This window comes from Streptopelia decaocto (genome assembly GCF_964273445.1).
Source record: "Streptopelia decaocto genome assembly, chromosome: 17".
Taxonomy (NCBI): Eukaryota; Metazoa; Chordata; class Aves; order Columbiformes; family Columbidae; genus Streptopelia; species Streptopelia decaocto.
This window is the reverse complement of record NC_138672.1, coordinates 6,018,958-6,042,972: the sequence shown is the minus strand read 5'-3', so window position 1 is coordinate 6,042,972 and position 24,015 is coordinate 6,018,958. Positions and strand designations below refer to the sequence as shown.

Sequence of the window (24,015 nt, the reverse complement as noted above, 5' to 3'; positions counted from 1 at the left end):
CTTCCTGGTACGTACAGACCCCTTGTGTTAAGCTGAGCTGTAAAAAGTCTCGGAGGCTTTTATGGATGCAAACAGTATAATGAAGCTAAAACATCCATTCAACTGAAGAACGAAGAGTCCTTTAAACACAGATATTGCTATAAGTTCTGCTTTTGACTCTTTAATGTTACTGGTAGCTGGAAGGTTAAACTTGACAAAGAGAGCATTTGCTTTTCTTGACCTTTTACTATTTACTAAAAATCCAGTGGCAGAGAGAACAGGATGGTTGTAATGACCCTTGAAGATCCACCTAGAAAAGCTCCTTGTATTTTCAGACCCAGAGAAGATACTGAGGCAGATAACATTAGAGGTGTAGGGTTTTTTTCTAGTATTTATGGTGTGTTACAATTTCTTGCAATACAGGCGGGAACCACTGTGTGATAGAATAAGTGATTACATGGGCAAAATGAAAGGCATCTTTACTTGAGGACCTTGTTATGATTTATTAGGCCTTCATGAGTAGAAGTGGGACGATTGATATCAAGTTAGGGAGCTAAGTAATAATATCTGTGGGTTCTTTCTTGTCTACCCAAACCCACTTACAGTTTTACTGTCTTGTAAAATGGCCTCTGCTGGCAAAACCTGTGTTGTGCAGTGAAACCGCAGCCTCTGCTGACAGATGCACACCAGTGGCTCTGTGCAGACTTGGAAAAGAGCTGCTGCGCCAGGCAAGTGGTACTTGCTGCCCTGCTGTCCGGGCTGTAGAGCGGATTGCATTGTCCTGGTTCCTCAAAAAGTGTTGGCTGCTTCTCTTCTTTCATTCCTTTTTTAAATACAGAAATCCAAATGCATGAAGGAATTACAACGGCGTCTTTTAAACGCATAAGTTGAGAGTGTTGCCATCAAAATCCCTTTGTAGTGTGAACTTGTTTGCATTTTACACATTGTCTTTTATTAAGCTATAACTTTTAAATTGCAGTCTGCCTCAATTAATTTACCTCTGAGAAACTGAATGTCAGAGCCAACATTTGTTTCAGTTCTTGGTTTATGATTGCCTAGCCTGTTTTGTTTGCCTTTTGAAAACAGAACCCTTAAGCTCTGCCACTGAAATACATGTGAGCAGAATTAAGGAATGCTGAGTTCTTTTGAAACAGTTTTTTCCTTTTGTCTCCAAAATGTAATGAATGTGTGAATACTAACTAGAATTTCAACTGATACAGTTTGAGTGTCTTTGGCACTTAGACCTTTCCTGAACGAACAGGAAATGATCTACTGGCAGCTTAAAAAGAACCACAAACCAAACGCTGGAAGATCTGCTCTCGCTAGTTGAACATGGTAGTTCACAGAAGCCTAGTTTGTCTCCCTTATGGGAAAGGCTGAGGGAGCTGGGGCTCTGGAGCTTGGAGAAGAGGAGACTGAGGGGTGACCTCATTAATGTTTACAGATATCTAAAGGGTGAGTGTCAGGAGGATGGAGCCAGGCTCTCAGTGACAACCAACAATAGGACAAGGGGCAATGGGTTCAAACTGGAACACAAAAGGTTCCACTTAAATTTGAGAAGAAACTTCTTCATGGTGAGGGTGGCAGAGCCTGGCCCAGGCTGCCCAGGGGGGTTGTGGAGTCTCCTTCTGTGCAGACATTCCAACCCGCCTGGACACCTTCCTGTGTAACCTCATCTGGGTGTTCCTGCTCCATGGAGGGATTGCACTGGATGAGCTTTCCAGGGCCCTTCCAACCCCTGACATTCTGGGATTCTGTGACTTGGAATACTTGCAGCTCCCTGGGTGAGACTGTCTTGGAGGGATGTTTCATTTTGACTTGGCTGTCATGTACTGTTATTAATACCTTCACCATTTGAATATATATATGTGTGTGTGTATCACCCACATTTAACCATGTTAAATCTCGATTTCTAACCTTGCACTGTGCAGAGCAAACCCAAATGATGTTGTTTTCACTCTTTGTTTTACTTGGTTTGAAACACAACGTAATTTGCTCATTTTCTTGCTTATTTCACAGCAAATCACTGATCTGAAAAAAGAGAACTTCAACCTGAAGCTCCGTATATACTTTCTGGAGGAGCGAATGCAGCAGAAATTTGATGGTCCCACTGAAGAAATATACAAAATTGTATGCATTTAGAATAATTTAATAGAATTATAGATGTGTTTTCTCAAATTTGTTTTGTGAGGACTTTACCTGTTTTACTCAACTTTTGAGTCTATTGTTGTTGGAAATTTTGATGTGATGAGTTTATTTAATTCTGGCCTAATCCTTTTCAGTAATAGCTAAATTCAAATGTCCTTTATAAGGTGTGGAAAAATTATTTTCTAATGTGTGTGGGCCCGTAGTTATGGGGCAGACTCAGAGATACTATATTTCCTGTAAGTGGTTATGAATCTTTGATAGTTGTTCTGCTGAAGTCATGTACTGAATGGGGAGCAGAGGAAGCAGCAGCACAGCTCCCCTGAATTTGGTACGTAGTTATTCTGCTTTCTACTGTTTGGCAGTTCAGTTCACCCTCTGTTCCTCTCTGGGTTTATCAGCTGTCAGTACAGCTACCCAGAGGTGGTTTGGGCACTCCAGCTCAATGTTGCTTCCTTTGAACCACATAGATAAATTTTTACTGGGGCTGAGTGTAGCTTCTAGTTTTATTGCTCTAAACTGAAAGAATGTGTATTTGTACAGGATTCAGGAAATCTATGTGTTTCCCATGTCCGCTTGTAGAAAAACTTGTATCTTTTTAAGCTGGAAGAAGGATTTGAGTCGAGCGGTATGTCTTGCATCCTCATGATTTCAGGTTTGCAGATGATAAGTAAGGATTTCTTATGCCCTTTGGTGCTGCCTGCGCTCTAGAAGGAAAGAAGAGCCATTTTGGTAACGCAGTAGCATGTTATTTATAACAGATGCTTGCATCAGGTCTCTTTTCTGTAATAGGATGGGAACTGAAGTCTCTCTTGATGCTTGTCGCAGTTGTTAAGTACATAGATTGATGTTTAGCTTGGTCATGGTTTCAACTGAATGTTGCTGGTTGGTGTCTGTCCTGGTTTCCTACACTGGTGTCTGTTTTGTAGGTGCTAATGGATTAAAATGGTGTCTGTCTGCTTGCAGCCCAAGAAGTTCTTTGTACAGTGTGTGCTTATGTCATGGGTAGCTTTATCAGGCTATAACAAAATAATTTTAAGGCTATTAAAAACTCCATAGTTGATACAATCAGGTTTTTAAAAGAAAATGAAAAGAAGATATCATAGCTCAAAGAACCACCATGCACGAAAGTCCTAGAAACTCCCTATTATAGTAGTTACGTCTCTGTGTGTGTAGGGGATTTGTGTTGCTTGAATACAACGATCCTGAATGCTTTTTGAGATTTCTGAAAGTCTTGAACCTTGCAGAACACGTCCTTTAAAAGCTAACATGTCTCCATGCTATTCTTAGCCCAATTATACTTTATATTTGCTGGTCCAAGCAAAAAGCAATCTACACATTGTCAGTAACTTTTGGGTAGGGTGACCTCTGAATTCTCTCCAGACGGTTTTATTCTTTTGTCCTAGAACATCGAGCTGAAAGTCGAGATAGAAAGTCTGAAGCGTGATCTGCAGGAGAGAGAGAAACTGCTCATCAAAGCCTCGTGAGTACCAGTGTATTTCTCAATGTTACTTAGGATTTCCAAGATCTTACTTCTATTGTTTTTCCCCCTGATGTTTTAGGAATATGAGGATCCCACAGTAGTATTTTAAGGGCGCTCACCTAGAAATCGCTTAATTAATTACGGAAGTTACGTGTGTGTATTCTTAAACGCACAATGGTGTTAATGTAATTATACTGGATGGTGTGACTTTGATATTATCCTTTGTTCTGCTGTATTTTAGGTGAATAAATGACTCCCTGGTTGGGAATGGCTTAGCATTCCTCCTGTAGAAGTTAAGCTAAGAGCTTAATTGTCTCGACAGGTGAAGAGGTGGACTTTTCAGTTTTTTACAGCACTGGATTGAGAAGGCATGAGACAAAACACTTCCCAGTCAGGCTGAGAGAGGGAATGGATGACCATAGGGCTGACAATAGCCTATTAAACTGCTGCTCTAGGTGCCTGGTTCAAAACTACTCCAGGCTGGCAATGTCTGAAAACTACTGACTGCTACTCGAGCCTTGTTTTCCATGGAATTTTCTCTATGTGGTTTACCTCACATGGCATTGACTTGCTACCAATTAGCCCTTTTTTCAGTAGTTCACAGGAGCCTAGTTTCAAGTAGAGACTTTAAAAATATGAAGGAAATACTAGACTTTTTCAACATACATATACACTGCTTGCTTATCCACTGTGACAAGGCTTGTGTGTGGAACTGTCAGACAATAACTGCAATATAGTGCGTAGATATTTTTATTTAACCTTAAAGTGACAAGCAGGTACAGATGAAGTGGAGACACTTGTGCATAATCTGTCAGCCGCTTGCACTTTAAATGTTTTCCACTCTGATATGCAATGGGATCTCTATCTATTATTATGGTCTTTCAGTAAGGCAGTTGAAAGCTTGGCCCAGGGTGGTGAAGCTGAAATACAGCGTGTGAAAGAAGAGGCACAAAAGAAGATGCAGGAAATGGAAAAAATCCTGACTAGCAGAATAAACCTTCTGGAAGAGGTGAGTGGCTGAAACTGAAGGAGTAGTTAGAAATCAGTACTGTCCTTGTACGATTGTCTGAGACTTGATACTGTGATCTACATGTATTTTCAAAATTGTTTCAGCTTTCCTGGAAAAATAGCCAATGCAAAACCAGGAGGAAAAAAAATGAAAGGGAAGATGGTTTTAGCTGCTCTTGAAATGTCAAATACGACGATAGCAGTTCTTCAGGAAGTTCATACCTATTGGTGGTATTTTAGGTACACTCAGCACAAACCTTTTGGTTCCTGAATTCCACTGGAACACTGGCCCAGGCTGCCCAGGGAGGTTGTAGAGTCTCCTACTCTGGAGACATTCAAAACCTGCCTGGACACCTTCCTGTGTAACCTCATCTGGGTGTTCCTGCTCCGGCGGGGGGATTGCACTGGGTGAGCTTTTGAGGTCCCTTCCAATCCCTAACATTCTGTGATTCTCTATGACCTTTGTTCAGTTTAGTGGAATTGGGGTTTCTCAAAGCATTCTTTGTGCTATTGGATAGGTAGAGAAGTTCCTAAATTACTGGGATTGTGTGTTTTAATTACAGAATCTTAAAACTGCCCAAGAAGATGTGGAAAAAGCTACTGCAATGACAGAGAAGGAGAAAGCTCTGAGAACAGCTGCTGAGCAGAAACTTTCTTCAATTATGAATGCCCCTGCAAAGGATGTGGATACGATTACAGGAGCTGAGAAGGACAGGTCAGAACTCCTGCTGATGATGTTTCTAACTACTGAACTCGTTTATTGCTAAAGTGTGACGAGTTGACATGGGTTTCAATAGTTTGATCTTACCCTCAGATACGTGCGTGTTACTGGCCATCTAATCTATTCAGCTATTAAATGAACACAGCAACCAGTTTACATACTGCATGATAGCAAAATCATCTTTAAAAGTTGTCTGGAAGTGTCAGAGAATCAGTCTGCATGTGACATGACCATGTCCTGCTTTAAAGCATCTTTGTAACTTCGCTGACTTACCTCCTGCTTGCTGCTTTCTTGAACCATTGCTGAGTAGAACTTGGCTCTTTCATTGGTGTTCACTTACTGATTTCATGGTGCTTCTGTTCTCTTCAGTCCCAGTGATGGATCTGTTGAGGGTGGTAAATGTAATGGGAAGGGAAACACAGTGTGTTTGGACTTCGTAGGTTTGATTGTGCTTTGCAAAGCACGGGCTTTGCCTTGTTTGGCAGGTACTTGGAAAGGTACACGAGTTGTTCAGTAACTTTAGGTGGGGAAAATGTAAAATCTCAATAGGCTGGAGGTTGTGTGTTTTGTGTGTTGTTTTTTGTATTTTTTTTTTTTCAATAACTTACGCAGGGTAATGTACATTCCTGACAAGCCTCCCAGTAAAGCTTAGTTAGTTAGGGGATGTGAGCCTGGCGTGGAGATCAAAAGATTGTTATGATTCTTACACTTTGGAGTATCCTTTCCTGTCTGTGACTGAGCCTGGCAGGTAGCTGCATAAATGGTGTACCCTGGTACAGAAAGTTGTGCTGGCCTGAGGCTTTCATCTCATCAGTTTTGTATTACAGTAGGACCAAAGCAAGGTTTGCTTTGTTTTCTGGGCAGTTTTTGTGAAAGTATAAGGTTTAAAACTGCAAATCTGAAATCTACAGTGGCATCAAATTATGAAACTATTCTAATAAGTTTTGATACTGCATCTTATCTGTCATTGTAGTAATTATAACCTGGCTTTCACATTACCTCCCCCCTTTCCCTTTCCTGTTTTCCTCTTTCTATCCATTAGTCATCTGCATGAACACAGTTGCTCTCCTGAGGGACTTGAGCTGGGAAGGACTTAGGAAACCAGTCCCTTTGAGAGGTGCTTTGGTTGCCAGCTCTCTAGATTGTGTCAAAACAGTGCTTGAAGTGTGGAAACAAATTGTCAGGATTGGATCACTGGAGTGAAGGCTGAGTAGAGTATGATGAAGAATGTCTCTCTTCTCCCCCTTCCGCCCCCTGTTGTTATCCAGAGTTAGCAGGATCTGCTGTAAGTACATACTGCTAGAGCAGTGTAAGCATTCACAGGACCGGAAAAACATAGTGCTAATGGAAGAAGAGAATACTTGATTTCTTCAAGTGAATCTAATATTAATGTGCAATGCTTTAAACTTGTCTGGGAGAAGTACATCTGGAATTCATATTGTGTTAAAAAGATACTTTCACCGTCTCGGCTACAAAGTACTGAGAGAATCTCAGCTGGCATCTTATGCCCGGACGTTTTCACATATAACCCTTATGTCTGTCAGAAAACTCAAGTGTTATTGTTTTTCTCAGTTAGAATACTGGAGTGTCAACATGTATATTGACTAAAGAAGGTAGTGCTGACCTAACTTCCTTTTTTTTTTTTTTTGCTTATGTGAAACAAGAACCAGCTTAGGTATGAATATAAGTGAAACGGGGTGCTTGAGAGACAGTGACGGTGCGTAAGGATCGGTGGCGTATGTGCTAAGAAGTGGAATAGGTTGATACGCTTTTTGTGTGTGTTAAAAAGGACGATGTAACTGAAACACTGAAGCTTAAGTGTTGGCATTTGAAATGGTACTGGAGGAAGATAAAAATGAGCACTATGCGGATAGCTCAACCCTGGTTGTTGCTCTCTTTGAAGTGACGGCGCCTTTTCTGGGTTCTCTGGAGGGAGAAGGGGCTGTGAAAGTCTCCCCTCAGTTTTACACGTATTGTCTGGAGTCTTTATGTAGGATAGTTGTCCTCAAGATTCACTGCAATGACTGGAGAATTTGTGGTAGATGATGCAAGATTAATATTAAAAGTCTTATAATTTTAGACTTATAGAGCAACTGAATCTGTCATTGAAAAGTAAAGAAGCTCAAATTCAACACCTGGAAGAGGAAAAGGCTCAGAGTGGAGATGGGAACTTATCAGCAGAAAAAATCAGAGAACTTACCGTCGCTTTGAGACGTGAAAAAGATAGTGAGATAGAGGTGAGGAAACTGGCTGAACAGCTGTGTTCTAAATCTCATGCGGTCTAGGATCTTAAAGGATTTGTGCTTGACGGTATGTGAGTGACTTAAGCCCATTTTTAAAAATACAGCTCTCCACAGTTATTCCCTTCTCCATTCCCTGAACATTCGTGAGTTATATTATGGTTTGGCAGTCAATATTCATCCTTATTCTCCATGCTTACCATCCATTCCATGAGAGGTCATGTTTCCCATTGACTTTATGCCTGTATTTTATTATAGATACTGTGCAATTGCTTTTTAGAAACATATATATATATAAAAAATGCAAGGTGTTAATAGATCCCTCAATAGATGACATGACTTCTGTAGAAGTTCAGAATATGAGTCGAGAGTTTATTTTGGGAAGTATCTCTACTATTGTGAAAAAGCTGTGATAAGGGAGTTAGGCATAAAAAAATCTCATGAACTGAAGTGAAAGTCTGACCTTTAGCCTGCGAAAGGTGTTAAGAGTCAGTATTTTATTTCACTTGACTTTTAAAGACAGATCTCCCGAAAGCTGAAAGGTAGAAGCAGGTTTTTAAGGCTTGTTGTCTTTTTTTTCCACTGATCATTTAAGCAATAAATTAAAGCTGCCACAATTAAAAGTAGTCACGGAGGCTGTTGTGCTTCTCAGAAATTTTCTGCCCTTTTGTATTGGAACTTAATATTAAGCAGTACCTAAATACCTTTTTAGTCTATAGCAAGAACAGGCAAGTGAACCTTCTATGGCCGGACTGATTAGTGGAATTAAGTGTTTAGTTCTGGGTCTTCTTGCAATTAAATCAGTATGTGTCAGGAAAAACTACCCTGGTTTCACAAAAATATTTGTGTGTCAAGGTGAAAATGAGGACAGTGTCATCTTGAATCATTTCCTAGGAGGTGGACAGACTGTGTCATCATTTGGGGATGCAGTATTGGAGAACAAATTCTGATGAATACCTTTGCACAGCTCTGTTTTTCCATATGATTGCTTTAAAAACAGAAATTCCGTAACTTCCCTGAGGAAAAGGGCTAATTAAAATCTCTCTTGAGAAAAGCATCTCGCTGACATAGATAAATGTCTCTCGAAAATGCATTTTTAACAACTCTGCAAGTGCAGTTGTCCTGTCTTGTGGAAGAACATGTCGTGTGTTGTGGAGTTTTTTTCCTTGTCCTCTTCATTTAGACAGGCTCATACTGTGGATTTGTAGACTACTAGGAAGGAATGTTTAATGTAGTACAGTTTTGAGGTGCACACTAAGTTTTTTTTTGTGTTATTTTCTTTTTCTCCCCAAGGTTTTTAAGCTCATTTTGCTTTATTTTAATGTTTCGTGAGTTACATTTATGTTTAGAATGAAATTACTTGTATGTAACAGCCGTTTTGTTCTTATAGGCTATTAGAATGGAGCTTAGAAATGAGAGAAATTCCTTTGAAAAAAAGATTCAGGTAAGTTCTAATCTTGTTTCTGTTTCCTTGCCCACTTCAGTGCACGTTGGTGTCTCTTGTTATGCATTCATAGAAACAGAGAGGCCTTGACTCGAAAAGAAGCAAAGCAAGTCCTCTGGTAAATGATCCTTTCTGGTTTCCAAGCAATATTCAGTAAAGCTGATAGGCATGCTCATCAAATATCGAAGCCGATGCTCGTGGCCTGCCCATGAGATTACGCTTCTTATTACTATATTCCAGGCACCTTTAAAATGATGACTTGCATTTTGGGGCTATATTTTACGTAAGTAATCTGAGTGATATGATACAAGATCTCAGTTCCTGAGATCAGCTGATCGGAGGCAGCTCAGCGGGTCCCGATTAAGTGAAGTCTTCGAGGTACAGAGAAGCCTTTTTTTGGAGCCAGGCTCTTCTTGGTGACAACCAATGATAGGACAAGGGGTAATGAGTTCAAACTGGAACACAAAAGGTTCCACTTAAATATGAGAAGAAACTTCTTCTCAGTGAGGGTAACAGACACTGGCCCAGGCTGCCCAGGGGGGTTGTGGAGTCTCCTTCTGTGCAGACATTCCAACCCGCCTGGACACCTTCCTGTGTAACCTCATCTGGGTGTTCCTGCTCCATGGGGGGATTGCACTGGATGAGCTTTCCAGGGCCCTTCCAACCCCTGACATTCTGTGAACTCTGAGCGAATGTGCTTATTAATGTGTAGTTACAGTATCTCTTAGTGGGAAGTTAATGCAACTTTCACATCATCTCATTTAGTCACTTCAAGAAGAGCTGCAAGAGAGAGAAAACGAGCTTGCTGTGGAAAAGAAGAATGGTTTGAAAAGGGATAAAACCATTCAAGGGCTAACGGTGGCATTAAAAGCAAAGGAAAAAGAGGTATGATGGTGATGATCTTGCTGGTGTGTTGAACTCTCATTGGGAGGGGAGTGTGTTGTGTATGTACCAGGGGTTGACTGATCATTAGGAGGCTTTGAGTGGGTCCTTAATCACAGCTGCCATATCTGTAAGCAATTCTGTTTATCTGGAGTTTTGGGTCTTGGACTGGAGGAGAGACAAAAAAGCTACTTAACTGGTATTTTCTCCTGTAAGAGCTTTGAAGAAAAATGTTCTCAGTTGCACATTGATTTTTATCAGCTCTGAGCACCACTTAAAAGGTATGAGAAGTATTTTATGTTGTTGGGTAAGTGGAGCTGTCATAAAGACAGTGAAAATAGGAGAAGTCGACATCAGCTGAAATTCAGATTTTGTGGAAGAATGGGAAACATTTAACTTGAGTGATAGGCGGTCTAGTGTGTGTGGTATAAGAACGAGAATTTATTTATAGAAGATTTGTTATGATATATCTGGTGTTTTTAAAGTATTTGTTTTGTGTAGTTGGATGAATGGATAATGAGATGGGATAGCTATTGCTGAATCACCATCCCTTGGAAATAACTGTTTCTACATAGTATTCATTTTACTTTATTTAAAGAATGAGGAGCTTGGTTCTGAAATAGAAGATCTAAATGCTTCATTGGCAAAGGCAAGAGAGGCAACTCACAAAGCACACGTCCAAAAATTCAAGGTAAGAAGCAAGCAATTGACGTGGCTTCCCCCATCCCTGCTTCTCCCTTCTCCATAATTCCACACAGCGGGTAGTGCTTTGTACCTTTGCAAGTAGAGGAATGGAAAATAGTTTAAAATTTTGTTTAAAATGTTTAATTTTTCTTACTTTGAAAAAAACTTCCCAAACCAAATTATTTAAACGATACAGTCTTAAAATGTCAGATTACTTATCTTGTTTCTTGTCAGCCACTCCTTCCAGCTTGGTGTCATCAGCAAACTTGCTGATAGTACACTCTATTCCTTCGTCCAAATCACTGATGAATATATTGAATAATATAGGCCCCAGTACTGCCCCCTGAGGCACTGCACTAGATACAGGCCTCAACTGGACTCTGCCCCATTGACCACGACTCTCTGGCTTCTTCCCTTCAGCCAGTTCACAGTCCACTTCACTACCCGATCATCCAGACTGCACTCCCCCAGTTTAGCTGTGAGGATGCTGTGGGAGACTGTGTCAAATGCCTTACTGAAGTCAAGGGAGATCACATCCACTGCTCTGCCATCATCCATCCATCTTATGTCCTCATAAAAGTCAATGAGGTTGGTCAAGCACTCCTCCATTGTCCTGCCTTCCTCTGGGGCCTCAGTGGTACAGGGCTCCTCAGGACAGGCTCCGGCAGAGTAGACAAAGGCGGCATTCAGTAACTTTGCCTTCTCTGTATCTTCTGTCACCAGGGCACCCACCTTGTTCATCAGTGGGCCTAGATTGCCTCTGGTGTTAGTTTTATCTGCCACGTATTGGAAAAAGCTCTTCCTGTTGTCCTTGACCCCTCTCACCAGGTTTAATTCTAAGGAGGCCTTAGCTTTCCTAGTTGCCTCCCTACATCCTCTGACAACACCCTTATCTTCTCCCCAAGTGGCCAGCCCCTCCTTCCATGATATAGAAACTCTCCTCTTCCACTTGCACATACCCAGCAGTTCCCTGTTTAACCACGCAGGTCTCCTGGCTCCCTTCCTTGACTTGCTGTGTGTTGGGATGTTCAGAGCCTAATGCAGCAGTAACGTTGAGTCCTCACAGAGCGCCTCCATTTCTTCAAAAGCCATTTGTTTCACTTAAGGCCAAATTTTAAACGTGCTCTATTGAGAGAAGTATATCCTATTTCTTATTCAGGTCACTTTTGCCTGTGTGTGAATCTGTAGTGTATATTTGCTTTTTCATACCTGGGAAGTCCTACTTAGAAACATTGCTCTGATTTTTTTTTTTTTTTTTTTTAACCCTTTCATTTTTATCAGAGCTTGATAATATTTGTGAAGTTCTAGATTTAAAAAGTGTGCAACTCATTCCTCCCGTCCACAGAACGCGTGTTGCACTGTGGGTGACAGAGCAAGCCCTTCTCCTCATTACTCTGCTCCTTAGCTCCAAGCTTGGGTTGAAGGCAGTTCTCTGTGGGTAGATCCCGCTAGGCAGCCCCCCTACTCCTATCACCTCCATTGTGGTCTTGGAGGCTGGTTGTAACAGTATGTGATGGGGAAGAACACGAATCAGACTTGCTATTTCATATAAAAAAATACACTTATGACTTGGTAACTGCTTGACCTAGTCTGAATTCAAATAGACCCCGAAGTGGAAAGTTTTATGGAATAAGAGCTTTGGGAACCAATAATAATTATATGATCTCATTTGCACTATGGGTTCCTTTGCAGGTCAACCTTTATCTAATTCTTAATTATCTGAGACGCTGTCATCCTGCGCTGGATGTCACCGAAACCTGTGTTACATTAGCTCAGAACATTTTCAGTGTAGCACTTTCTCTCTTGTGTTACTGTCATCTCACCGTATTTTTGCACCACAATTGTGAAGTACTGGAAAAACGCGCGGGGGAGCGGGTTTGGACACAACAGGAGTAAAGACTTCCCGTCTCTACAGAATACCTTATAGAACTTGAATGCTTCTTTACATTTCAGGGTGCTGAGGATTATCAAGCTCTCTTGATGGAAAAAGAGACCCTCTTAGCAGAGCTGCGTTCAGAAAACCTTACAAAGGATGCTGAGAATCGTAAACTACAAAGGAGGATTAAAAGGACCGATCAAGAGCTAAGCGATTTGAATTTAGAAAGAGAGAAAATGGAGAAGGAGCTGGATGAAGCACAACTACAGAAGAGCAGAAGTGACAAAACCATTAATGTTATTATCATTTTTTTCCTTTATTTCATAAAGCTTAAAAATAATTTAGCACTTCTAGCATGTTCTTTTCTAACAATTACTTTTTTAATTTGAATGATTTTTGGGAAGGTAAATGCATTTGCCTAAAGCCAGTGTTCAAAAGAATGTGGCCAAGAAGATTAAGGAAAATTCTGGCACGTAGTCTAAAATAAATAGAATTTTGATAGTCTTGGTCAGGTTCCAGAAGAAAAACCACATTATCCTTTATAAGTGGTAAATGGTTACTGTTGGTTTCAGTTTTTCTGAGAGGAGAATCTGAACATGAACAACAATGTACATTTTATACTTCTGCTCTATTTGTCTTATTACATGTCTACACTTTATCTTAAATTACACTACTTGAACTTTATTCTAAGTTCCAATGCAGAACAGGAGTAAGTAGCCAATTGTTGCAGCCTTAAGCCAAACTCTGCCTGGCTTTTTGCTCTCATAGCAGGGTCACTCTAAAGATTGTATACTTAATAATTTCTGCTTGTAAAATTCCCAAAATACGGGATTAGTTGATCACAATTTAGCATAAAAAATTATGTGCTGTATCTGTTTTGCTTCATATTCCGTTTAGGGTTTTTTACCTTGCTGTAGGTGTTTAAATAAGCACCTTTGTGTCCAGTACATGCAGCTTATGCAACAAAGTGAATGAGCAAGTTTCTTCTTTTCTTCCTTTGGAAAAAGGACGCACCTTCTGCAGGGTGTTGGACATAAAACACACAATTCTCACCGTGTATGTCTTGCCACGTGAATTTTTTATAAAGTCTTTGCGTGCAAGCGAGACTCCAGGTGAAAAGTCTGGTCCTCTTCAGCTAGGGATTAGTCTCCTGCTATATTAAATTACATAAAAGATTAAATGAGCTTCTATTTATTCAGTGAATGTTTTGCTTCAATTATTAAATAAGGACTTCAATAAAGCAGGTATACGTGGAAATTGCCGTCCCTGCAATATCACTTAAAACCAGTAGAGGGATCTCTTTACCTACAAACAAATAAGTTCTTCTCCACGTCTTCTGCCCCCAATTTAAGTTGCATTTTTGGTTGATTGTCAACTGTGGTTAGGCTGCCGTCACAAAGTCTCTATCTTTGGTGTGCTTTGAAATTTCTTCAGGGTGTTGAGGTTAAGGAGAGAAAGAACAGATCGCTCCTGTCAGTAAAACAGCCACGAAGAACATACTTTATTGATTTAAAGTGTTTATATTTAACTGTCTTCTCTATTCAGAATTTTTTTTCATCTTTCAGGGGAGCAGGAATATAACTCTGTATAGGAAAGAGGGGAGAAATAGTACTGAGTGGGGAGTTGCCAGAGAATTTGATGTTACTTGTATTACAGAAGCCTGTTTGACTCCATTATGTCCAAGTTTTTCATGTAAATGACTGGCTCCTTGGGGAAAAGCATTCTTGTCAAAAGATGAGCAGTCTTAGAAAAATTATATCCCTAACCTATTTCCTGCTCCTTGCAGAACAGCTGCTTCAATTTCAGAGTTGCTCGTACATTTGTATATAGCAACATTACCTGTGAAATGTTGCCCATTAAGTAGCAGATATGTGAGAGCAAAGAAATATGCCATGATATTTTGCTCTTTGACAAATAGAAAAGCACGTCAGTGATCCAATGCAAACCTTTTATGAGACAGCCTTAAAAATTCTGTTCTATTTATGCTCAGATATATCTATTTATCAGCGTTTCTATTTATTAGAATAAAGCCAGCAAGAATTTGCCTAAACTGTAGAAAATGCCCTCAACATCTTTAATGAACTGTTGTCTTAGCTCTGCACTCACAGGGAAATTTTCACTGACTTTTCATATACTGTAGGTATAAGTTGGGGAATGACCTATTAGAGAGCAGCGTAGGGGAAAGGGACCTGGGGATCCTGGGGACAGCAGGGTGACCATGAGCCAGCACTGGGCCCTTGTGGCCAGGAAGCCAATGGTACCTGGGGTGGGTTAGAAGGGGGGTGGTCAGTAGGTCAGAGAGGTTCTCCTGCCCCTCTACTCTGCCCTGGGGAGACCACACCTGGAATATTGTGTCCGGTTGTGGTCCCTCAGTTCCAGCAGGACAGGGAACTGCTGGAGAGAGTCCAGCGCAGGGCAACAAAGATGCTGAAGGGAGTGGAGCATCTCCCGTGTGAGGAAAGGCTGAGGGAGCTGGGGCTCTGGAGCTGGAGGAGACTGAGGGGTGACCTCATTAATGTTTACAAATATATAAAGGGTGAGTGTCAGGAGGATGGAGCCAGGCTCTTCTCGGTGACAACCAATGATAGGACAAGGGGTAATGGGTGCAAACTGGAACACAAAAGGTTCCACTTAAATTTGAGAAGAAACTTCTTCTCAGTGAGGGTGGCAGAGCCTGGCCCAGGCTGCCCAGGGAGGTTGTGGAGTCTCCTCCTCTGCAGACATTCCAACCCGCCTGGACACCTTCCTGTGTAACCTCATCTGGGTGTTCCTGCTCCATGGGGGGATTGCACTGGATGAGCTTTTGAGGTCCCTTCCAATCCCTGACATTCTGTGATTCTGTAATTGAGAGAATCTGAATTTTTGGATATAGCTATTAAAAAAAAACAAACCAAACCTTAAAGATCCAGAAAACATCCTTCTGCCCTGTTGTAAACCCAGCTTGTTGAGATGCTTTGGGCTTTACTGTCCTGAAATGGAAGAAGGTTAATTAAACTAAATTAATTAAGACTGCTACATGTGAGCTGATCATCCAAATGGCAGACTGTGCCTGTTATTAGGCATCTCCTGGAGCAGTGGCCATAGATGTCCTTGAGCAATTTATTAGCTCTTTATTAGGTCAAGTTTAAAAGCAAAACCCAGTTCTGTACTTCCCAGAAGCTTCTGTTAAGCAGTAGTTCAGCATCACTTTAAGCTCTTTGAAACAAGAACTTTTGGGCATATATTCTTAAGTACAATAAATGAGGAATAAACATCAGTTCATCCGTAATGTTGCTTGTGTCCACCACGTTTCTGTGTCTACAACAGAGATTCAGTGCCGCTTGACGGAAGAGTTTGTTCAAATTTGCATGATTAAACACTTTAAGGACCCATTCTCTCTCTAGGCCTAAATGTAGACAATTAGAGTGTGTTTACTAGGTATTCATATTTGATCAGGGGAAATGCAGAATAACTCATTAGGCAGAATTTATTATTTAGTCTTCCTACCTGTAGTTTAGCCTGAGAGGGAGCTTTTGGAGCTTCCTGACTTAATTATTCACCAACCTGTTTTCCACCTGACAAGAAGGGGGAGGCGTCTGCTCTGGTCTTCTGTATTATAGTGTTTCACATTCATTTTTCTTAGTTCAACTATCATTAATCATAGGGAAGTCTCTTGGGAAAAAGGCTGGCAGAGGGAATTGCAAAGTTTATGCTCTGTGAGCCGTAGGTACTATATTATCCTTGCAACTCAGTGTATAGAAACCAATAGATTTTCTCCCAGACAATTTGAGTGGTCAATGAGTTCAAGCAACCTGCTATAGTGATGGATAGTTTTGTGTGTTACAGAATTCAAGCTCATGCAAAGAAGATAATTTTCAGCCTCAGCTCTAGCCTGTTCTGCGAAGGATTTCGGGAACTCTGGGGGCAGAAATAGGAGAGGCAAAGTATCTGCAAATTGCAAATCTCTCTCAGGTTTTTTTACTTTTTCCACAGTTGTATGCCTTGTCAGTTCTCCTCTTTCCATCAACAGAGCCAGAATATTTTTGATGCTTTAAAGACAGAAGCGTAGTTTCTGTACCTGGCAAGTGTTGTACGCTGAGATGACTTGAGATCAGATAACAGGGGGTGCAGTGGTGGTATTGCAGCAGCACCTTTTGTCTCTGCATGTCTGTCATCTTCTGAAAGCTGTTTATGATTTTCATAGAAGTCACAGAACGTTGGTCACTTAAAGTTATAGGATGGGTTAAAAGTGTTCCTGTAATTACCTAACAGGTAATGCACTCACTTAAAGCCTCTCAGTGATGCAACAATATAAAACAATATAAAAATAGAAAGCCGAGGAATAAATTTTGCAATGCGGTGAAAATCATAATGCTGCAGTTGATCCTTTGCTTCGAATACACTTGTTTTATGTGAATATGCTGGACATGACCTACTTGAAGGATCTGCAGGAATGGAGAGGAGAAAGATATTGTGGTGTGCGTCAAGTCTGTGACCTGCAGAGTATAATCCTGCTTTTTATATTGCAATAGTCCGTGTTGATCCCAACAGATCCTTTCAAGTCCCTGTTGAAAGGAAATGTTTTGTGATTTAGAAGCAAAACGAACAAGGAGTGCACGTTTCTCTGCCAGGGAACTGAGATGTGGAGATGATGCAACTAATTGTGGAGCTGTAGGAAGTAATTAACAGCCAGAATCGAGATCAGGTTCAGTTCACAACTTCAAATCACGGTCATTTGAAGTTTGTGCTCTTGTGAAAAGAAAATGTTTTAGCATTTCTGACCTTTCGTTTGATGCAAAAGTAACTAGTAATACAATGTTAGTGCAAGAATTTTCATGGTGTGATGAGAAAAAGAGCAAATGACAAACCGAATCACCCGTAACCTATTTTCTCCTATTCCTAGCAAGGGAGTAAATTGACTCAGAAGCGAATGTTCATTTTGACAGCAACAACATCTACGTGCATGATATTCCAACAACCTTGGACTCCAGTCGTTCTATATGAAAAGCATTTAAAGAATAGCAGCCTAGTTTTTAGAAGACAATACTGACACTCATCTAAAACTTTCTTTAATTGTGTTCATTGATGTCAAGAGAAAGACACTGACTTAAATACATTCTCCAGACTATTCAGTGGTATGAGTAATTTCAAGCAATGGAAAGTTAAGCTAATAATGTGGATTGTTAGTCTTAAACTTTTTTTCAAGTTGATTTGCTAAATATTCAGTTTCTTTTTTGTTGCAGGACCTTAGAAATCAACTAGAGAAATTACATGGTGAAATGAGTGAGAAAGAAAAAGCAGTTGAACATCATTACAATATTCTTTTGAGTGAAAGCAATCAGAAGTTGCAGAACCAAGAACTAGTTATCAAGCAGCTGACAGACAATGTCAATCAAAAGGAGCTACTGCTTCAGGTGGGTAGACTTAAGTTGAAATGAAAACTGGAAAGTTATCATTTGATTTTGTATGAGGAATTATTACAAAATCACATTCGTATTTGGAATTACTGTTGATTTTTATGATAATCCTTCACTTTTTATAACACTATTTGCAGAACAGACATATAATTATAGAGTGTGTGTCATTCAACAAGATTTCTTGTTAGGGTTTTATGAAGCGTGTGGACAGAGGAGGAAGAAAGCTTTACTAATACTTACGTAGAATAGCACTGTTGTGGTAAGATACTTTAAAAGCTCTGAAGTGCCGATGATTTTCAGTGCATTGTGCAGAAACTGGAAGTTTAGGACTAGGTATAGATACTGAAATATTTTATCTGTCTTTTGGAGCTCATTCAAAATGCCATATAAGAGAAAGGAGCTGCCTGAATGTTAACAGACCCCTGCACAGTTTTGTTATAACTGAAGGTATAACCCTGAAAACTACTGATGGTATTAAACCAGCACTGCAAAGAGTGATAGTTGAGGTCAGTCAATACCTGGAGACCGAGGTGCGTGCTTTGACCTATTTTTAAATACTTAAAGGATTGGATAGCTGGGGAAAGCTGCTGTTTTTTGTTTGGTTGTTGCTTTTTTTTTTTTTTTTTGCTTCTATTATCTTAAATTGAGCTCATCTCTTCTGGGCCAGGTAAAGAACTTTAAACTAGACTCGAAGAGGGATGGGGTTGTAGCTGGGCTTGCATCAGTGGGGCATCACTCTAGAGTTGATGAAGGCTGGGAGGCCTCCCACGCCTTCCTGTGTAACCTCATCTGGGTGTTCCTGCTCCATGGGGGGATTGCACTGGATGAGCTTTCCAGGTCCCTTCAACCCCTGACATTCTGTGATTCTGTGAATACGTGTTGGATCATCCTTGAATATTCTCCTGAATTTTGTTTATCTCTTTTACAATATAAAACTAGAGTAAATTTTGTAAAACTATCTAATTGTTTTCTTTTTTTAGAAACTTGATGGAACAGTGAAAGAAAAGGATGTGGAATTGCAGGAACTCCTGAATAAGTACAAGAACCTTCTAAGAGCCAATGAAGAACTTGAACTGAGAAATGAGGGCTTAGTAAAGGAAAAATGTGCTGCACAGTCTCAACAGTCAATCATCAAGATAGTCCGAGAGTTAGAGGTGAGTTTTTCATAACTCTGATCGTTTACAGATAAAACCTTGACTTCAAATTGAAGAGAATTTTGACTTTGGCTTCAAAGGTGTGGACTCACACATGTCATTCACCCATATAGCAAGGGGTTGTTTTTCTTTCAGATCAATATCATCACAAAATTGTCTACAGGCCTGGTGCTACAGGCAGGGCTTTGGGTTCTTTGGTAACATCTGGTTTTACAAGACATCAGTCAAAACAGTGATACGTGGGAAAGGTTTATCTCGCAGGGGCAAAAGGATGCTGGGACAGGAATTAGTAGGGCTCATTTGGAGAGCTTTAAACTAGACTCGAAGGGGGATGTGGTGGTAGCTGGGCTTGCATTGGTGGGGCAGCACTCTAGAGTTGATGAAGGCTGGGAGGCCTCCCATACCCCTGGGGTGAAATGGGTGTGCTCAGCTCGCTCTCTGAAATGCCTGCACACCAATGTGTGCAGCATGGGGAATAAGCAGGAGGAGTTAGAAGCCTGTTAGGGCAGGAGATTATGACCTAGTGGCAATTACGGAGACATGGTGGGACAGCACACGACTGGAATGTGGTCATGGATGGCTATGTCCTTTTCAGGAAAGACAGGCCAGCCAGGCGTGGTGGTGGAGTTGTTGTTTATGTGAGAGAGCAACTACAATGTAGTGAGTGTTGTCCAGGCACGGATGAGGGGCGAGTTGAGCGTCTATGGGTGGAAATTAAGGGGCAGGCTGGCAAGGGTGATACTATTGTGTGTGTCTATTATAGGCCACCAGATCAGGGTGAGGAAGTTGATGAGGCCTCTACAGACAGCTGAGAGCAGCCTCACAGTCACAGGCCCTGGTTGTGGTGGGGGACTTTAACTTCCCTGACGTTTGTTGGAAGGACTACTCGGCCGGCCAGCCACAGTCTAGGAGGTTCCTCCAGTGCCTGATGCAAAGGGTGGAGGAGCCAACTAGAAGAGGTGCATTGCTGGACCTCATCCTCACTAACAAGGAGGGTCTGGTTGAAGCGGTAAAGGTTGAGGGCTGCCTTGGCAGCATCTCCTGTGGCAGGAACAGAATTGCTAGCAGAATTGCAACCCTGGACTTCAGCAGGGCAAACTTTGGCCTTTTCAAGCAATTGTTGCGAGCTATTTCATTTTCATTAATGAGATTTGCCCAAGGATGTTTAAAATAAAGTGAACCAATGGCAAAGAAAACATGAGCGCTACATCTCGTGTCACATTCTGAACACCCTAGTGATGAGATGGTTGGTATGTTATGGGCACTATTATTAAACAAGGTAGCTGCGAGTGCACTTTGAGTCATGGGTTGTTCGACAAGCTCGGAGTAAAGGACTCGCATAACTCTTTGCCAGGGTATATCAATGTATATATGAATATACATGCAGGGAAAATGAAACCTGTAAAAGGCTGCGCAGAAATTCTATCTCTGTAAAACAAACTGCAGTGCATGTGTGTATCTTTTCTCATGAAGGGACCCAAAAGTGACAGAAAATCAGACAGACTTAATGAAAATCAAACACTGCCTTTCCTCTGTACACCCCACTTCCAATACCGGTGTCTAACCAGGAGAGAACAGCAGCGGGCGAAGCCGTGCATGGTAATGACCCAGCGCCACCTTCTAATCACCGTCTATTCTCTGTTGCTGGTTCACTTCGTGATTGTGAACAATACCTAATCACAACCCTTTGTCCTCTCAGCTCAACCTTGATGTGAGATATCTCCTGTAAGAACCCACTTTGGCATATTAATCATAAATTTTTGGACACAGATCATCTCGAGCTCTACTCTCATTGGCTGCCGCGGCCTCTTTGATGACTTTGCAGCGCTCCACCAACTCTCAACAAACGCACAGCTGGATCCTCCCCACCAGAGAGAACAGAAACCGAGCTCTTCCAGCCCCACTGATCTTTAAAGTTGAAGAAACTGAATTGAGAGATGCAGAACTTTCTCTCTTTCATCATATCTTTTTGCTTTATTTTAATGTAACGATACATTTTAAAGCAACCAACATCCAAAGCTCCGCTGGGTGCCTTGGCCAGGCCAGGGAAGATAAGTGACAGTTTCTAATTAGACTTTGGATTCTTGAGCCACTGTCATGGGCTGGAGAGAGAGTGTGCGAGGGCACCGATAATTAGGTTAGTCACGCTACTGCTGACTCTGGTATCTATGGAGTCTCGGAACGGAATGTATTTTACAGCCAAGGAATTTAGAAGTGCAATGGACTCCATATAATTTGGAAACTTGAGTTGGTTTTGTGGTTAATGCTCTTCTCTCACAACCAAGACTCCTATACTTGCAAAGCTCTTTTTGTTGGAGTGTTTGTTAGGTAAATACATTTCTAACACATATTTTTAGACCTCTGTGATTCATTTTATTACTGAGAAAAGCAGCAAAATTGAGAAAAGTGGCTCTTGTTCAGTTCTTGATCTATGTTTCTGGGTTCTGTTGTGTTGCATGCAGCTGATACTGTAGTAAGGGGCCGCAGTAATGCGAGTTTTAATTCTAAATTGATTTCACTAAGTGTAAAAAAAAAAATGTTGGATTTGCTGTAATGTAACCTTTCCATGATGTCTGTTTTTTGTGAGGGGGAGCTTATACTCCACTTGAGGGTGGCATAGGAAATGTAGTTAGCTGCTACACTGCAAGGCACATCTGAGGCTTCTGCAGACACAAGGCACTTTCCGATTCCTGGATGATCAGCACGTTATTTGACTTTGGTTATAATTACTCCTGTATTTGGGGAGTTAAGACTGTGCAGTCAGGGAACTGAAGGCAGTGTGCACACAGTTGTGATGTCTAATTTGCTGCAGCTGAAGGGATTATAGTCAACACATGGAAGTTACTGATGTAACCAGAGCATCGCAGTTGATGGCTGTTGTGAGAGCTGGAATTGGTGCTATTGCTGCACTATGCAGGCTGTGAATCGTTGTGAAATTGGTGTTGTGAACATATAAGCAGGGTGGTAGTTCAGTTTCTGATCTGATGAGATGAGCTTATAGCTGAAAACAGCCATCTTTTTTGTCTTAACACACTTTAAACCTGCTGGTTTTACCTGTGACACTGAGCATGGCCCCGGGGAGGGGAATGGATGTGGTTGGTGTGTCTCACCATGCCCTCATTAGCAGAAATTTCATCTTGAAGGAGGTAGCCTGATGAGGTGATATTTGGAGATCTGTGTATACTCCACTGGTGTTGCCTCGCATAACACCCATAAGTTCCTCAGAGCCATCAGCTTTGTGACGTTTTTTGCGGTGGAGATGACTTCTTCTAAAAGTCACCACCAAAATCTTTTGCTGTAGTGATTTTCATTTTTGGATATGACTCAGTGCCCTGTAACAATTCTAATCTTATTAGTGATTGTTTCAGTTATGGTAGACCATAAAGTTTTACTGCAGTGTTAGAAGAAATGATCAAATCCTGGTCCTGGTGGATGGATGGATCGGTGATGAGGTGCAGGTTATGGCCTTCTCTCAATTTTTCATCCTCTGACCTTCAGAGCATTTAAAATGATCCCAAGGGCTGTTGTAAGCAAGAGAGTGAGGCAACTGGATATTCTTGTGACTTTGCTAATAAGTTATTTATTGCAGAGGTATAAACCTTTTACTTTCATTGCTCACAATTTGAGAAACCTTTAATGAAAGTAAGTTATGTTTTCCACCACTGCTGCTTAGCAATAGTATTTCAGACTTAAATATAGACTTTAATGTATTAGATTGCCTCCTTTCATGGGAATATAAATCTTTCACTGCAATATGGTCCTGAATGTCTTGCAGCTATCTCCTCTAACACATTTTCCCTCACACCATGTGTCAAGAGGTTTAATGTTTCATTAACTCCCACAGCATTATGGTCTATTTAAGTTACAGAGCAGCCTTATGGTTTGTGTACCATTGGGGAGCTGATTGGAATAATTCACTCCTACGCTTTATTTAGAAATGACAATAATAATGTACCAAAAAAATTCTTGCTCTATCTACTTATCCTTATTATTCTTGGAAATTTCTGACAAATCAAGAACGCTTCTTCGTGATTTTGTGAACCTCTACCTGGTTGAATTTAGAATTTAATCATTTGTGTGTAGTCTGTGACATTTGGAATTAAGAAACACCTTGTGATTCCTGTCATGCCGGAAAAAAAAAGGGGGGGAGGAGGATTTCATGAGCTAACTGAGATTCTCGTGCAAATGTAGAACTAAATTAACCTGGGAATTCTAAAACAAACATAGGAAAGCGGAGCCTGGTTCTGTGTGTAGCGCTGCTTTGCTGGTACAGCAGCCACAGACCCTGAGCAATTGGTGACAACCATCATCTGATTTGTGTACCGTAAGCTCTTCAGAGTGACATTACTTTGCCAGTGCTTCGGAGAGAGCTTTTAATTAGGATGTAGTTCTGTAGTGGCTTCAGTAATAATTGCAAGGCTTGTATCAGACATATGGAAGAGTTCACTAAAACTTTTAACAGACTGTTAACCGACTAAATTAAGTCAAAAGATGTATTTTTTCCTGTTGCTTTCTACGTCATTGATCAGTGTCACTGTGATCAAACTTTTTTCCAAGTTCAATTGCAATCTGTGTATTTTATGTTTAGCGACTGTTCTTAAAAGGCTGAGATTCCGACGCACTGATGAGACTCCTGATGTACGATTTCACAGGGTTTTTTTAGTAGAGATTTTTGTATTGATGGACTCTGGATCACCCACCTCCGTCTGTTTGCTTTTGTGTTTCTCGGTGAGCAGAAGCTATTGCTGTGTGCTCAGCTAGATAATAAACTGGAAGCTCAGTATTTTGCACTTCGTATATAGAGTAATATTTAATAATTTAATAGGTTGCACTAGAATCTGGAAATGTGTTAGAATCCAGCTACCGTTAGGAAGGATGGGAGCTGAACAGGATGAACATGGAGAAAGGCAAGGTCACTTCTTCAAAGCATCTGTAGCATTGGGTGGTGGAAGCTCCTCTTTCCGCAGTAGGATCTGACATGCAGATTACCTTCACAGGAGGAA

At 41.0% G+C, this 24,015-nt stretch overlaps 1 protein-coding gene across 2 annotated transcripts in view; it reads left to right on the top strand.

The window, feature by feature from the left end:
* CDK5RAP2 (CDK5 regulatory subunit associated protein 2) overlaps positions 1–24,015 on the top strand; it is a 71,572-nt gene that overhangs the window by 2,974 nt on the left and 44,583 nt on the right. For both annotated transcript variants that reach the window (XM_082068097.1, XM_082068098.1), the window contains 11 exons: positions 1,999–2,109; positions 3,531–3,607; positions 4,493–4,616; positions 5,179–5,330; positions 7,417–7,573; positions 8,967–9,020; positions 9,786–9,905; positions 10,501–10,593; positions 12,540–12,758; positions 17,685–17,855; positions 18,839–19,012. In XM_082068097.1, the coding sequence (XP_081924223.1) occupies positions 1,999–2,109; positions 3,531–3,607; positions 4,493–4,616; positions 5,179–5,330; positions 7,417–7,573; positions 8,967–9,020; positions 9,786–9,905; positions 10,501–10,593; positions 12,540–12,758; positions 17,685–17,855; positions 18,839–19,012 (1,452 nt within the window). The remainder of the gene's footprint in view (positions 1–1,998; positions 2,110–3,530; positions 3,608–4,492; positions 4,617–5,178; positions 5,331–7,416; positions 7,574–8,966; positions 9,021–9,785; positions 9,906–10,500; positions 10,594–12,539; positions 12,759–17,684; positions 17,856–18,838; positions 19,013–24,015) is intronic.